This window comes from Emiliania huxleyi, assembly GCF_000372725.1.
Source record: "Emiliania huxleyi CCMP1516 unplaced genomic scaffold EMIHUscaffold_9, whole genome shotgun sequence".
In the NCBI taxonomy this organism is placed as follows: Eukaryota; Haptophyta; order Isochrysidales; family Noelaerhabdaceae; genus Emiliania; species Emiliania huxleyi.
This window is the reverse complement of record NW_005195301.1, coordinates 868,428-883,209: the sequence shown is the minus strand read 5'-3', so window position 1 is coordinate 883,209 and position 14,782 is coordinate 868,428. Positions and strand designations below refer to the sequence as shown.

The 14,782-nt window shown below is 68.0% G+C and overlaps 4 protein-coding genes across 4 annotated transcripts; 2 read left to right on the top strand and 2 right to left on the bottom strand.

The window, feature by feature from the left end:
• Positions 1 to 888: 888 nt before the first annotated feature.
• On the bottom strand, positions 889 to 1,458 carry EMIHUDRAFT_199141 (hypothetical protein; the record flags this gene model as incomplete). The annotated part of the gene is made up of 1 exon (XM_005757790.1): positions 889 to 1,458. One exon carries the CDS (start codon positions 1,456 to 1,458, stop codon positions 889 to 891), a length of 570 nt encoding a protein of 189 aa, XP_005757847.1.
• A 2,692-nt stretch (positions 1,459 to 4,150) lies between these two features.
• On the top strand, positions 4,151 to 5,308 carry EMIHUDRAFT_199140 (hypothetical protein; the record flags this gene model as incomplete). Its single annotated transcript, XM_005757789.1, has 3 exons — positions 4,151 to 4,258; positions 4,521 to 4,751; positions 5,282 to 5,308. The coding sequence occupies 3 exons, from the start codon at positions 4,151 to 4,153 to the stop codon at positions 5,306 to 5,308; spliced, it is 366 nt and encodes a 121-aa protein (XP_005757846.1).
• A 392-nt stretch (positions 5,309 to 5,700) lies between these two features.
• EMIHUDRAFT_199139 (hypothetical protein) lies at positions 5,701 to 9,258 on the top strand (the record flags this gene model as incomplete). The annotated part of the gene is made up of 8 exons (XM_005757788.1): positions 5,701 to 5,949; positions 6,329 to 6,412; positions 6,617 to 6,652; positions 6,827 to 6,901; positions 7,290 to 7,423; positions 7,628 to 7,891; positions 8,066 to 8,465; positions 9,049 to 9,258. 8 exons carry the CDS (start codon positions 5,701 to 5,703, stop codon positions 9,256 to 9,258), a joined length of 1,452 nt encoding a protein of 483 aa, XP_005757845.1.
• A 1,150-nt stretch (positions 9,259 to 10,408) lies between these two features.
• EMIHUDRAFT_97305 (hypothetical protein) lies at positions 10,409 to 11,176 on the bottom strand (the record flags this gene model as incomplete). The annotated part of the gene is made up of 3 exons (XM_005757787.1): positions 10,409 to 10,446; positions 10,776 to 10,923; positions 10,955 to 11,176. The coding sequence occupies 3 exons, from the start codon at positions 11,174 to 11,176 to the stop codon at positions 10,409 to 10,411; spliced, it is 408 nt and encodes a 135-aa protein (XP_005757844.1).
• Positions 11,177 to 14,782: the final 3,606 nt, after the last annotated feature.

The following is a 14,782-nucleotide window of genomic DNA, read 5'->3' as shown; positions in this document are numbered from 1 at the left end:
CGATCGCAGCTGCCTCTGCGCGTCCTGTGGATGTACCTTTGTCGCGCGCCGGAGATGACTCGACGCCGCTGAGATCGGAGATTCAAGCTCTGACAGGTCGCACGTCGCTCCTTTGACGCCGACGTGACTCACCCGTGCAGATCACATCAGGACACGGTCTCGACGCGCTCGGTACGACGCCTGCGACCCGTCTTGGGTCAAGTGGCACGGCGCTCACCGCGCCTGCCAGCGCTGCCGTGCAGAGGTTGCCACGACGAGGTCGAGCACGCTTCTATACGCTCGCCCAGCCTCCCTTTCCATCCCATTAGGCAGCATGGGAACGGTGGCGAGCAGAGGCAAAGCCTACGAGGGGTGGTGGAACCACATGTCGCGGCTACTGCCGGCTCGACCCCACGATAGCCTCCGGAGGCTGACTTTGCGGCACCATCATCGGACGATGTCGACGAGTTGGGTCGCGCTCGCGGTAGCCAGGTAGCCCCCCATACTAGTAGCACCGGCCATGGCCGCAGGAAGCTCGGGGGAGGGCGCTGGGAGCAACACGGAGCTCCGTTGGACGCGTTTTCAAGATTAGCGTGTCAGAGTGAATTGGAACTAGCCTCATCAAAAACCCCGAGCGTCCTCTATAGACCCACACCTCTACCCATCTCCTGACTCCTGACCGACACACAGAGTCTGCTCGGCACAGGTACCAAAAGGGAGTTGCGCTGCTGAACGACGGAATCGCAAGCCCCTGGTGGCTGGGGTGCTCCTGACTCCTGTGGCCGCCCCGCGCCCGCCCGATATAGCCGATACAAGAGGCCAGCATTGTGCGATGAGCATCTGCGTACAGGCCTCAACGTCTAGAAGACAGGAGGCCCACACGCCATCCGCACGGTCACGGGCGGCACTTCACTCGACGAGCGGCGAGATGGGCACGACTGCAGGAGTCATCCCGATGAGCGTCAGCTCGTCGTCGTCGTCCTCAGGGTCGTGCTGGAGTGCGGGTGTAGTCCGTTGGCTCTGGCCGCCGCCAAAGATCAAGCCCTCCTCCTCGCCGAACGGCGCACGCGGACCATCGCGCTGCACGATTCGCAAGAGGCGCGCACCCCTCAGTGCATCAAGCGACAGGCCGCCGTGTAGGGCTTGCTCACGCCCCGACGCGTCCACAAAGCTGGCGTCCACAGCCACGTTGCTCCCGTAACGTCGCTCGCCGATCGACGTCACCAGTTCGGCGAGCGAGCATACGCCACCGATGGTGAGCCACTCGGTCGCTGTGTAGCATTCGTGAGCAACAGCGATCGCGCCGTCTCGGGCCGGCGGCAGCGATGCGAGCAGCGCTCGCCGCCGCCTGCTCTCCACGATGAAGCGTGTGGCTCGGTAGCAGGCCCACAAAAGGGCGGCGGCGGCGAGAATGGTGCTTGTGCTCTCGAGCTGACGAAGCTGCGCGGACCGAGCCACCTCCACGGGCACAGCCTCCATCGGCTCTGGCGTGATGTCTGATGTTAAGAATTCTAAGAGGTGTGGACGGCCCTGTGCACGTTATTTCTTTTCCTCGCGATGTCCACCCCGCCGCGCCGCCGCTCGCGCCGCCTCGCCTCCGCCTCCGCCGCCGCCCCCTCGCCAGACACGCCGCCGCCCGCCCGCCTCCTCGACCTCCCCACGGAGCTCATCGTGCGCGCCATCTCTCGCTGCGACAGCCCCGCCGACATCGCTCGCGTCGCCGCCGTCTCGCTGCTCTTCCACTCGCTCGCGGAGCAGGGCATCCGCTTGTGGGGGCAAGAGCGCGGCTTCGAGCTGCCGGCGCAGCCCGAGGACGAGACCTGCGCCGTGCGGTGGCTGTGCTATTCTGCGCTGCTTCGCGAGTCCAACCCGCCGGCGAGGGCGTCCGCAGGCTATCAGCACAGCGTCTTCATCGTCGGCGAGGGGCGGCTCTCGTCGTGCGGCTCTGCGCTGTGGCTCAGCCCAGGGGTACTCGGCCACGGCGAGGGCGTGACGCGGCTCAACACGCCGACCTGCCTCCCATCGCTGGGTGAGCGTGTCGTGAGCGTGTCGGCTGGAGCCCACCACAACCTTGCCATGACCGCCGACGGCGTCTGGAGCTGGGGCTATGGAAGCTCTGGCCGCCTGGGCCACGGCGACGACCAGCACCAGTGGCAACCGAAGAAGGTCGAGGCCTTTGCTCGGCGGCGCGTCATCGCTGTGTCGGCTGGCCAGGGCCACAGCTTCGCAATCACCGCCGACGGAGCTGTCTGGAGCTGGGGCAACAGCTACTTTGGCCAGTTGGGCCACGGCAACCAGCAGAACCAGCTGCTGCCCAAGCAGGTCGAGGCCTTTGCTGGTCAGCGCGTCGTCGCTGTCTCGGCGGGAGGCAACCACAGCCTCGCCCTCGCCGCCGACGGCGCCGTCTTTACCTGGGGCCATGGAGCCCTTGGCCAGCTGGGCCACGGCGACGAGCAGATCCAGCTGCTGCCGAAGAAGATCGAGGCCTTGGCTGGCCAGCGCATCGTCGCTGTGTCGGCTGGACTCTACCACAGCCTCGCCCTCACCGTCGGCGGCGTTGTCTGGAGCTGGGGCCTTGGAGGTGATGGCCGGCTGGGCCACGGTGACGAGCAGCGCCAACTGCTGCCCAAGAAGGTCGAGGCGTTAGGGGGGCAGCGCGTCGTCGCTGTGTCGGCGGGAAACTTCCACAGCCTCGCCCTCGCCGCAGACGGCGCCGTCTGGAGCTGGGGCTATGGAGCCTCTGGCCGGTTAGGCCATGGCGACGCGCAGAACCAGCTGCTGCCCAAGAAGATCGAGGCCTTTGCAGGGCAGCGCGTCGTCGCTGTCTCGGCTGAGGCCATGCACAGCCTCGCCATCACCGCCGACGGCGCCGTGTTTACCTGGGGCAAGGGCGAGGACGGCTGCCTGGGCCACGGGGAGGACCTGTCGAACCAGCTGCTGCCCAAGAAGATCGAGGCGTGGGCGCTTGAGCAGTGAGCAGGGGTCGTGAAGGCGGCCGGTCGGACGTTCTGAGAGTGCAAATGTGTGGTTTCGAGTACCATAGGTCTACTCCCCAAACAAGCCCGTCATGTTTTTATCCTCGAGCGCGCGTGGATCCGCCGACGGCGTGCTCGTCGAGAGATGCACATGCAGTCATGCAGACAAACCAGTAGGCTACTCTGGTCTCTGCCAGTTTCGGCTCATCGATAAAAGTAAAACAAACGGTAGTTTTCTCTTGTTTTCTCCGAACTATCCTTGAGATCCATTGTTGCAGAATGCAGGGGAGCCATAGCGACCCAGGGTTAGGGCTTGTAGCCCGATCCCGATCTCATCCGACGGGTGGGGTGGGGATGTCGGGGTGGGGAGTTGGGGTGGGCGCGCCGGAGTGGGAGTGGTGTGACTGCTCCTGTGGTGCGGGCGACGGCTTCTGAGGAAGCCGTCGCCCGCGCCTCGCCTGTCGCGTGAGGTAGGTAGGTAGGTAGGAAGGTGAAGAACAGCCAGGCTCGGACTGGACACCAACGCGGTATGGGTGGACGCGAGACAGATGATGACGACACGCACGAACGACACACAGACACAAACAAGCTCACAAGACACACAGCCAGCTGGCTGCCACACACCCTGAGTTGGCGTACACATAACTCAGGGCCACATTCCTCCTGTCGCCCCCCCCAGCACTCCAAGGTGCCAAGAGAAACAAACAAGGGCACAACATCACAACAGACGACAGGAGGTAATATGCGAGGCTAGAGCAGGCTTGCTCGTCCTCTAGCAATCTCGCCGGCCGGCGAGGCACGGACGAGACCGTGTGTGGGGTTAGTGAGGTGTCTATGGTCGCCCTCCTCACGGGCTAGCCGCCAGCGGCCAGCCCTATCTCGCACTCACTGGCGGTGACAATTCAATGTGTGAGTGTTAGCGAACAGAGGCACGTGTGCTAATTCTAGGCCGCACGTCGTGGCACTATGACGAAGGTAGACGTGCGGCTGCAGCGCGCCCGCCGCAGCGTGATCGTGCGACCCTCGGTCGTTCTTCACAGGCAATCGCAGAGCAGGTTGTGAATGAGCTTGCCTGTGGCGGGTGCCGGCACGGAGCTAAGTGCCTCGCCGCCCTCGCAGGAGGCACGGCCACCCTCACCACCCTCCAGGTCTCCAGGTATAGCTGTCCGTCGTAGCTCTTGCGTCCTGTCGCCGGCATGCCGCCGAACGTGCCGACGATCGTCGTCGCCGGCACCTCCAGCGGTGTCGGCAAGACCACGGTCGCCGTCGGGCTGATGCATGCACTGCACGCACAGGGATGCCGGGTGCAGCCCTTCAAAGTCGGTCCAGATTTTCTGGACGGGATGCAGCACGCGGCTGCATGCGGCCGTCCGTCCATCAACCTCGACGGGTGTGTCTGCAGCACCTCCCAGATCGTGACCGCAGCAGACACACCATTTTCCCGCCGTTCGCAGGTGGATGCTGGGTCGCAACGGCTGCCTCGCCGCCTTCCACGCCGCCGTCGCCGCCAGCGACGCCGACATCGCCATCGTCGAGGGCTGCATGGGTTTGCACGACGGCCGCGAGGGCGCCACCGACGACGGCTCGACGGCGCAGGTGGCCAAGTGGCTGCGCGCGCCCGTGCTGCTGGTCGTGGACGCGTGGAACCTGGCACGCTCCGCCGCGGCGATGGTGCACGGCTACCAGAGCTTCGATCCCGAGGTGGTGCTGGCCGCAACCGTCTTCAACCGCGTCGCCGGCGCCGCACACGGCACCTGGATCGCGCAGGCAATGGGCAGCCACCCGGGCACGGCCGCAGTGAGAGTGCTCGGCTGCCACCAGACAAGCGACTCCAGCTTCCCGAGCGGCTTTTGGGGCTGCTGCCACCCGCCGCCGCCGTCGCCGCCGCGGCGGCCGCCTCCGCCACCGGCAACTCCGCCACCGGCAAAGCAGCCGGCGACGGCGACGGCGCAGCGGGCGACGGCGACGGCGCAGCTGGCGACGGCGACGGCGCAGCTGGCGACGGTGACGGCGCAGCTGGCGACGGCGACGGCGCAGCCGACGCCGCGGGCGCGACCGGCGGCGCGCGACTGGCGGCGTTGCTCCGACTCTTCTCGGAACATGTCGACTTGGAGCAGCTCAGGTGGGTGGCCGCCACTGCCGAGCCGCCGCCGGCACCGCCGCCGGCAGCGATGCCGCTGCCGGCGGCGCCGGCGTCGGCACCGCTGCCGCCGGTGCGCGTGGCGGTCGCGCGCGACGCGGCCTTCTGCTTCTACTACCACGAGAGCCTGCGGCTGCTCGAGCGGGCCGGCGCGACGCTGCAGTGGTAGAAGAGACCCTCGTGGCAGGAGGCGCAGAGGGTGCAGTGGGAGTAGGCGCGACGCTGCAGTGGTTCTCGCCCCTCGCCGACGCTTCGCTGCCCGACGGCTGTGATGCGCTGTACCTCGGCGGAGGCTACCCCGAGCTGCACGCGCCCGCCCTCGCCGCCAACGGGCGGATGCGTTCGGCGGTGCGCGCCTTCTGCGAGGGCGGCGGCCTGGTGTGGGCCGAGTGCGGCGGCCTCATGTACCTCGCGCGGCGGCTGCTGCGCCGCCCTGCCGATGTCGCCGCTGCTGGCGAGGTTGTGCGCCTCGCTTGTGGCGGAGGCGGCGCTGGCGGGGGCGCAGGCGGCGCAGGCGGCGCAGGCGAGTCTGGCGAGGGCGGGGCGGAGGGCGGGGCGGAGGGCGGGGCGGAGGGCGGGGCGGAGGGCGGGGGGCTGGAGCACGCGATGTGCGGCGTGCTTCCGTTCGACGTGAGCATGACGGCGCGCCTTACAATGGGCTACTGCCACGCGGCGCTGCTGCCCGCCGCCGCGTCGCTGCTGCGCTTGCCCGAGGGGAGCCGCTTCCGCGCCCAGCAGTACCACTTCAGCGAGGCGACCGCCGACGGCCTGCCCGCGGTGATCGTCGACGCCAGGACCGGCGGCGGCGCGGGGCTGCGGGGCGTCGAACACCCCGCCTTCAGCGTGCAGATGGAGGTGCGTCCGCTACCGAGATGCCGCAGTTGTGGAGGTCGCCTGACAGCTTGGGCCCACACCACACCCGCCCGAGGCACACCACACCACACCACATCGCTCCCCGCACACCACACCCGCACACCGGCCGTGTGCCGCCCTAAGCCCACTCCGCAGGCGCAGCGGCACCGGCTCCAGCCTCCCCTTGCCCCCCCATCCCCCATCCCATACTGGCGTTGTGTTGTAGGCGCCCGGCGCGCTGGCTGCGCCCGAGGGCGCGATGGCGGGGGGCGGCGGCCTCGACGGCGGCGGCGGGCGCACCCTCGCCACCTACTGCCACTTCCACTTGGGGAGCGACGCGCGCCTCGCCCCCGCCATCGTCGCGGCCGCCCGGCGCGGCCAGCGCGTCGTGTCGCTCCTGCCGTCGGCCACCGAGATGGTGGCGGCGGTGCTGGGCGAGGCGGGCGCGGCGGCGCGGATCGTCGGGGTGAGCGAGCATTGCGACTGGCCGGCGGCGGTGGTGGCGGGCAAGCGCGTGGTGACGCGCAGCGCGGTGGCGACGCGCGGCGGGAGGAGTGGCGCCGAGGTAGATGCGGCGGTGCGTGCGGCGCGCGAGGCGGGCGTGGGGGCGGCGCACAGCGTCGATGTGGCGTGGCTGGCGGCGGCGCGGCCCGCGCTGGTCCTGACGCAGGACACGTGCGCCGCGTGCGACGCCGCCGAAGGCTCGGTCCATGCGGCGTTGCGGGCGGCGGGGCTCGGGCCGGAGCGCGCACTCACTCTCCGCCCCGTGACGGTGGCGGGCGTCCTCGGCGTCGTGCGGCGGCTTGGCGCGGCCCTCGGCGAGGAGGCGGCGGCCGAGGCGACGGCGGCGCGGCTTGAGGCGCGGCTCGCGGCCGTGGAGCGCGCGGTGCTGGCCAGCGCCGGGGAGGAGGCTGCGAGGCCGCGCCTGTTGGGTCTGGAGAGCCTCTTCCCCCTGGTGGCGTCGGGCCAGTGGCTCCCGGACCAGCGGGCGCGCGCGGGCGCCCGCGACGCTCTGGGGGACGAGCCGGGTGGCGCGGCGCGGCTGGTGAGTTGGGCCGAGGTCGAAGGATGCGGCGCGGAGGCGGTGGTGCTCTGCTGCTGTGGCCGCACCGCCGCCGGCGCCGCGGCCGAGGCCGATCAGCACCTGCTCTCGCAGACACTTCCTAGACACTTCCTAGACACTTCCTAGACACTTCTTCGACACTTCTTAGGCCGAACAGCACCTGCTCTCGCGCCCCGCGGTGTGGCGGCTGCCGGCGCTCCGCGCGCGGCCGCCGCGGCTGTTTGTCGTCGACCACGCCGCCTTTTCACGCCCGGGCCCACGCGTGGTGGACGGCGTCGAGACTCTCGCCGCGCTGCTCCACCCCGCCGCGCTGCCGCCCGCACTCGTCGCCTCGGCGACTGCTGGTGCGATGCGGCTGGTGGCGGAGCCGGAGGCGGACGGACCCCCCGCGCTGCTCCCGCCGTACAAGTGGCGGTTCGAGCCCCTCCAGCCCTTGGAGGCTGGGGTCGCCGCGCCCGCGCCCGCATCGCCGACCGCCATGCCCGAATCGTCTTTGCCGACGCTCGCCCCCTCGTCTCTGCCGGCCATGCCGCCGACCTCCATGCTTGCGCCGCCGCCGAGCGCGCTCTCCCCGCCCCCGCCCGCGCCCGCCGTGGCCTCAGCCCCGGCGGTGCGGAGCGCCGCGTCGCTGGTGCATACCGACGACGGCCGGCTGATTGTCTTTGGCGGCGAGGCGGCGGTGGACGAGCCGCGCGAGCGACGCGGGCTAAAGGACGTTTGGTCGCTCGGCGCGCCGCCGAGCGGCTGGGCCGCCTGCTCGTGCCCCACGCCCTCGTGGGAGGCGTGGCAGTGCGGCGCCACCGCCAACGAAGACGTGCCCACCGCGCGCTCCAACCACGCCGCCGCCGCGTGCGGCGGCCACCTGCTCGTCTTTGGCGGCTGGTCGGCCGGAGGTGACGTACCGCTGGCGCACCCCGAGCTGCTCCACCTCGAGACGCGCTGCTGGACGCACTGCTCCACGCACAACGCGCCGCCGCCGCCGCGGGGGAACCCGACCCTCGCCGTTGTCTAGGAAGTGTCTAGGAAGTGTCTAGGAAGTGTCTAGGAAGTGTCTAGGAACCCGACTCTCGCCTACTCGCCGGCGCGTCACCTGGCGGTGCTCTACGGCGGCTGGGACGGCAGCAAGCGCTTCGACGACGTCTGGTGCCTCGACATGGACGTCTGGCGCTGGCACCGCGCCGCCACCGCCTGCGACGGGCCGAGCCCGCGCACCGACCACGCCGCAGTGCTGTGGGACGCGGGCGGCGGCGACGAGCGATTGCTCGTCTTTGGGGGCTCGACGGGGCGGGGCTCGTCCGACGAGCTCTGGAGCCTCGACTGCTCCGGCGGCGAGCCCGCGCGGTGGCGGTGGGCGCGCTTTGGCGCGGCGGCGACGGCGGCGGACGGTGCGTGGCCGCCGCCGCGCTCCTCGCACGCCGCCGCCCTCGCCGGCAGTGGGCCATCGGCTTCGCTGGTCGTGGTCGGCGGGCAGGACGGCGGGCGGGGTGGAGGGCCGGCGGGCGTGGTGGCCGACGCGTGGGTTCTCTCGCCGCTCGGCGGCGCGCGCCGCACGTGGAGCCGGCTCGACTGGCGGGGCACCTTCCCGCTGCAGCGCTGCCGCCACTCCGTCGTGGTGGTAGGGGAGTTGGCTGTCGTGTACGGCGGGTACGACGGCGCGAGGACCCTCGACGCCCACCACAGCCTCTTTTGCGCTCCGCTAGCCGGTGGCGGAGGCGGAGGCGTAGCCGCGAGCGGCGCCGATGCGCAAGGAGCCGGCGGCGGGGGCGGAGAGGAGGCGCGGCTGGAGGTGCGGAGGCGGCAGCAGGAGCGGTGGGCGGCGGAGCAGCCGCTGACGGAGGTTGGGCTTGCCGGCGGATGGGCTTGTGCGTGCGTGCCGCAGTGCTCCTTCACACCTCTCGCTGTGAATAGGCGGACTTGCCGGCCGACGAGCGGGCTCGCGCCGCGAAGAGCTCGCTGCCGCTGGCGATGGCCAAGGCCGCCGCTTCGCGGAGAGCGCGCTGCTGTGAACGGCGTCTCTTCACGCCTGCAGCTGTGCATAGGCGCTCCACCGCCTTGCGGTGCGCAGCCAGCCGCCTCGCGACACGTACATCGACCCGGACACCGGCTACAGCGTCTTCACCCAGGCGTACCTCAAGCGGCGCCCCTGCTGCGGGAACGGCTGCAGACACTGCCCGTGGGGGCACGTGAACGTGCCTGGCCGGAGGCGGTCCGAGGCGGAGCCGGAGGAAGAGGACGGACTGGACTGGTGAGAAGAGTGGCGCGCGCACGTGCAAGGTACTCTATTATTGAACTCTCTCCCCGGCGTCCTTAGTTTCCGAGAACCGTCCCATCTCCCAATAAACCCAAAACAGTGCGGTGGAATTTACGGATTACGCGCGCTACACACTTGGAGCACTCTTGGAGTAATTATTACGCGATTATCCATTAAGGGGAAGGACCCTCAGCTGGGTTGTGCGCCAGGCCCTCCTGCTCGGCTCCAGCCAGTAGACAAGTGTTACCATCAACAGAGGAGAAGAATCTGACCTCAGGGCTGATGAGTGATGTGTGACCAAGTGCGCTGGTAGCGTGCTTTTACCTCACACCCACGGTCTCACAGTGTGCCGGCAGTCGCCGAGCAGTGTCGCTCACACAAGCCGCAGCACAAGTGACTGAGGGCCAGTGAGGGCGAGCCCATCGCTGAGACAGCTGTGGCAGCCGCACAGTAGGCTGTGCCAACTGTGCAGAGCGTGTGAGCAGCAGAGGAGCTGCTCTCCAGGCTTCTGTCGCAAAGAGCTGCATGCCACCGAAGGCGCTGTCGAGGTTCGCCGAGCGCGGCGCAGGTTCAGGGACACCGTCACCGACGAGCGCGTTGGGCTTTTCACTCCGGACAAAGACGGGCACACAGCGGACGGTGCGGGGCGTGTGCCCGTTTCATAGCGGCGAGGCGCGGGACCGTCTGTGGCGAAGTGGGTCGCGTCCTCCACCGCGGGACGCGGCCACGAAAGGTGTGTAGACCCCAGTTCCAGCGGACTCAGCGAGCGTCGGGACTCTCCGTCCTCTAGCACGTCGAGCAGACGAAGTCTTCCTCGTGGTCTCCAAGGCCCGAATCGCGAGCTCGCGCGCGGAGCTGGTGTACCTAGAAGCCTGGGCGGCTCGAATTTATACTGAAAAGGACTTACGACTACAGTACGCTTTGATCTCGACAGATCACACACACAGATCACTTCTCCTCGTCGACAGTCGGGTCCCCCGGGAGGAGCCAGCAGCCACGACCGGCCACCATTCGCTTTTTGCGCTAACAACTCTCCCTGGCCTCCAGCACGGCGCACACCGACGTCTGCCTTGGCCGGGGCGCGCGACAGAATAGCAAAACAACCCGGGCGGCGAGTGACGCGCCTGCAGCGGGATGCGCTGCGGCCGTCAAGACATGACGAGGAGAGTGAGGACGGCGAGGACGCCTGCGAGAAGGGCAGAGGAGCGGTTGGCGGTTGGCGGAGGGGTCTGGGCCTCTCGGCGGTGCTGGAGGAGGGCGCGGGAGAGCGAGCGAGAGAGGAGCGTCGCGTTGCGTGCGCGGCGGCTGCTGTGGCGCGGTGGCTGCTGTGGCGTTGTGGCTATGGCGCTGCGTATGGCGCGGCGACACTGTGCCGGCACGGGACGCTGTGAGGTCCTCACACTGAGAGGTGTCGCCATGCGATGGTGGCCATTGCGTCAACCGCCGGGCGGCGCAGCAGAATGCGCGCAGGCAGGCAGGGCGGGCGCATGGCGAGGGCGGCAGCAGAGCGCTCACCAAGCAAACACAGGATGATGCTCCACTGAGCTCGCTCGGAGGAGGCGGTCTGCGCGTAGAGCGCGTTCATGCGGCTGCGCATCGACTTCATCGACGAGTCCGCGCTGTCGATGTCGTCCTCCAGGTTCTCGAGGATCACCGTCTGCTCCTGTGAACGCCGGCGGCGGCGGCGTCAGGACCAGCGCGGGCGCTGCGAGATGAGGTGTGTCCTGCCACCACCAGCGTGTGCAGAGGTCACGTGGGAATCCGCTGCCGCGCGGTGGCCGACGCGCGAGGCTGCCACTTGCCTGCAACTCCGTCCGCATGTCGCCGGCGAGCGCCTTGACACGCTTGACGCCCTGGCCGAGAACGGAGAGCTGCTGGTCCTGCTCCTGCAGCAGGGACTGCGTCTGCCGCGACATGTCGGGCGATTCGCTTCCTCGTTTTCAACTCGGTCAGGACGGGGACGGTGAGGCTGGCAGGTGGGACCTGCTGGCGCGCCGCACGAGTTTGCCTCGAAAAATAAAAGAAAACTTTTTCACGTGCCGACTTCTTTCCAAGTGCTCCAAGTACGTGCGGGCGTTCGAGCCGCGTCCCGTCGGCACCGTTCTAGGATACCATACACACTTCCGGGCCGGTGTGCGGGGAGCGAACCTTAACGACCGCCCAGAAGCTTTCTGAGCGAACCAATCGGGCCAGGATCATCAGCATATGTCCCCTCCACAACATCGTGGGCGTTTGAGCGGTATTTGAGGAGCACCGCGACTCTGAAGTTCGGCCGGGTGGTCTGCCGGAGCAGCAGAGGCTCCGTGGGGTCGAAAAGTCGACGCTGGGAGTCGCACTCGTCAAGCCATCGCAGCACCACGCGGTTTGCACGTACCGCCCACATCCCCTCCACCGCTGAGAAGGCGCAGATCGACCGCCGGGCCGCGTAGTCGTCGTTAAGGAGCGGTTTTTGGAGCCGTACGAAGAGGTCCCACTCCCAGACGGGCGAAGATGCGGTTTTTCGACGACCACACGCGATGTGGTATCTGCTTTTTGCTAAAAACGGGCCGCCTAGTGCAGCATCACTAGTACAACACGCAACCACACTGAGAGCTCCACACTAGCCGGTATAGGCGAGCGCCGACGGCGTCACGGTAGAATGCAATCGGTGCGAACCGGTAGCCGTCGCAAGATGGCCTCGCCGACCGGTATGCTTTGCGCCCCTGCGCCCGCCCGAGCCCGCCCGCGCGCCCCGGCTTCGCGGCCAGCGTCCCCGCCGGCGCCGGCTGCCCGCCAGCGGGTGTGAAGGCCGTTTCGGCCAGACTTGTAGCGCTACAAGTCTCTGGTTGGGACTGCATTCTTGGCCAGGCAACTGTCACAGCACTTGGAGCCCTGCACCGCGCCTCACAGCACGGCCCGGCCAGGTCCCACCCGCTGAGAGATCGGGCGTGACCCATGGCCAGCGCGCACAATCGCTCGCGGGGCGCTGCGCGCGCGTCCCAGGCCAGCACAGCCACACTCTCGCGTCATCGCCGTGCGCTCCCGCGGCGCAGGAACCTCACCAGAGCCTGTGCCTGCTACCCTGGGCCCTGACGGTGCGCTTGGTAGCCCATCCATGCCGCCAGAGATAGTAGTGACCCGAAGCACCCACGATGATGACTCTATTCGACGTTCAACGCAGGTGGTCCTCTGATCACCCCCAATGCGGCTCGAGATGGCGTCGACGCGGCTGCAGGGCCTCTCGCCTCGCCCGCGACGCCGCCGCCGACGCTCGCGCTGGCTGCCGCCGCGCCGCCAGCACGCCGCATCGACGAGTTCTTCCACTCCGAGTCGCATGCGCCGCCCTCGGACGCCGAGGTCCAGCTCCTCGCGCTGGTACTTGCCTCGACGCGTGATCGGCGCGAGCTGCAGGGCTGGGCGGCCGAGGTGGCGGCAGAGGAGTCCCGATTCTACGAGCTGGGCGACAAGTGGTCGCCGCCGCCCGCCTGGGCGCGCAACAAGTCCGTCTCGCACCGCTTCACCGAGTGGTGCATCGCCGCCTGGCAGGACAAGATGTGGACTCAGAGCGCGGCTGCTCTGAGTCTGCTACCGGCGGAGCACGCGGCGCCGTCGCAGCCAGCCGTCGCGCGCTACTACAGGAAGGTGTTCGGATCGAAGCCGGTGCTGCACGGGCCGATGCACGACGTCAAGAAGCGCAGGGGCGCGCTGCGCCGGACCGTGGCCGTCGTGCCCGTCGCGATGCTGATCAAGGAGTCGTACGCTGTGCTGCAGTCGGCGGCGTCGGGTGCTGAGCCGCCGCGGGCCCACAGGAGGGCTCGGAGCCGCGGCACCGGTCCGCGCCGCCAGCGGGGCGAGAGCACCAGCCTACAAGGGCCGACATGGCAGTTGCGACGGCGCTTTCACACACACACACACACACACACACACACACACACACACACACACACACACACACACACACACACACACACACACACAGTGAGTACACACACACACACACACACACACACACACGGCGAAAGGTTTCCCTGTAAGAATTCTTCTGAAAAACGGCGTTTTGGCCGCGGGGTACATCTCCGCGGGGTACATCTTGGACTGGATGCTGAAGATTGCCTCGCTTCTGCTCGTCGCTCTGTCGACGTCTGCCCTGCCGGTGCGTCGCTCCGCCCAGCCGCACTTACTCACATGCAGGCTTGAACTTCCACGCACCACACGAGTGCGCAGGCAGAAACCGTCGACGACATCAACCCAGCCGCTCGCGGCCTCGCCTTCGCGCCCAAGCCCTCTCCTCCCGTGCCCGACGTGGTCGACGACCCCGCCTGGCTCATCGCCACCTCTGGGTTCTGCTCGAACCTCAACGTCGTGATCAAGGAGCGCGACGTCGGAAAAGGCGAGACGGAGGGCGACACCGCGGCCCACTTCATGGCCGACATCGCCTTCAACTACTACCCGCAGACGGCGGTCAAGTTCACCGATTTCCCTCACCACCTCGCGAAGACCATCGAGGGCGACGCGGCTGAGGCGGACGCGCTGGTCTCGAGTGCGTGGGACCACAAGAACATCGCGCTGCTCGAGCCGACGTCCTCGTGCGGCGCTGGCGACCAGAGCAGTCAGGCGTGGGGGATCTCGGTCTTCAAGGTGGAGGAGCACCGCCACTGCACGGACGGCGAGACGGCGTGGGAGGGACATCCTTGCGTCCACTACTCCGGCTACGTCTCGGCGGCTACGTCCAACTTTGTCAACGTGAATGAGGGCCGGTTCGTCTGCCAGCTGTTTGTCGACGCCATCGTTTTCCACTTCAACGTCGTGTGAATGAGGGCCGATTCCACATGGTACGGGACCCCTGTCTGCTGTGTGAATAAAAAATTGTTTTCTTTAACTTCTTGCTTTCCTGAATATTCCCCCAAACCCGCTGTGGGCCACAGGGATGCACGGCAAAAAAACCGTGGCACATAGGGGACCGACCGACCGCCCGCGCGCCAGCGCGGGCGAAGAAATTTTTTCGGGTCCGTCCACTGAAAACGGACTCCGGCCAGACTCCGGCAAGCACTTTTTTGGCGCCGTGGCCGTGCTCGGCGCGCGCAGCGCGCGGAAAATCGTAAATCTGTGCCATTTTAAGCGTTTTCCACGGCCTCTTGGTCTCGCTTGCTGCGCGTGCGTGGAGCATGCGTGTGTGCGGGTGGGGGGGGTATGGTCGCGGTGCCAGGGCCCTGACCCTACCATACCCTACCCCCTAAAAACCTCGAATCCTAGGACCGACCGACCGACCCGGGCCCGGCAGGAAGAAATCAGCATATGTGCCCTGTAGATTTCTTGTGCTACCCCTTGTGTGGGCCCGGATGTGAGGAGCTCGATGAGGTTAGAAAGAAGCCGCCGACGACGAGCGCGTCGTGGAGTAACCCTGACGCTGCAATCGCTGCTGTGCTGACGCTGTCCCAGCAGCTGCAATCACCAGCTCACAATCGATGCAACTCCAGTTCGACCGCTCGCCGCTCGTGCAGCGGGACCGCGCCCGCTTCAACGCCACCTGCTTGCACAACGCG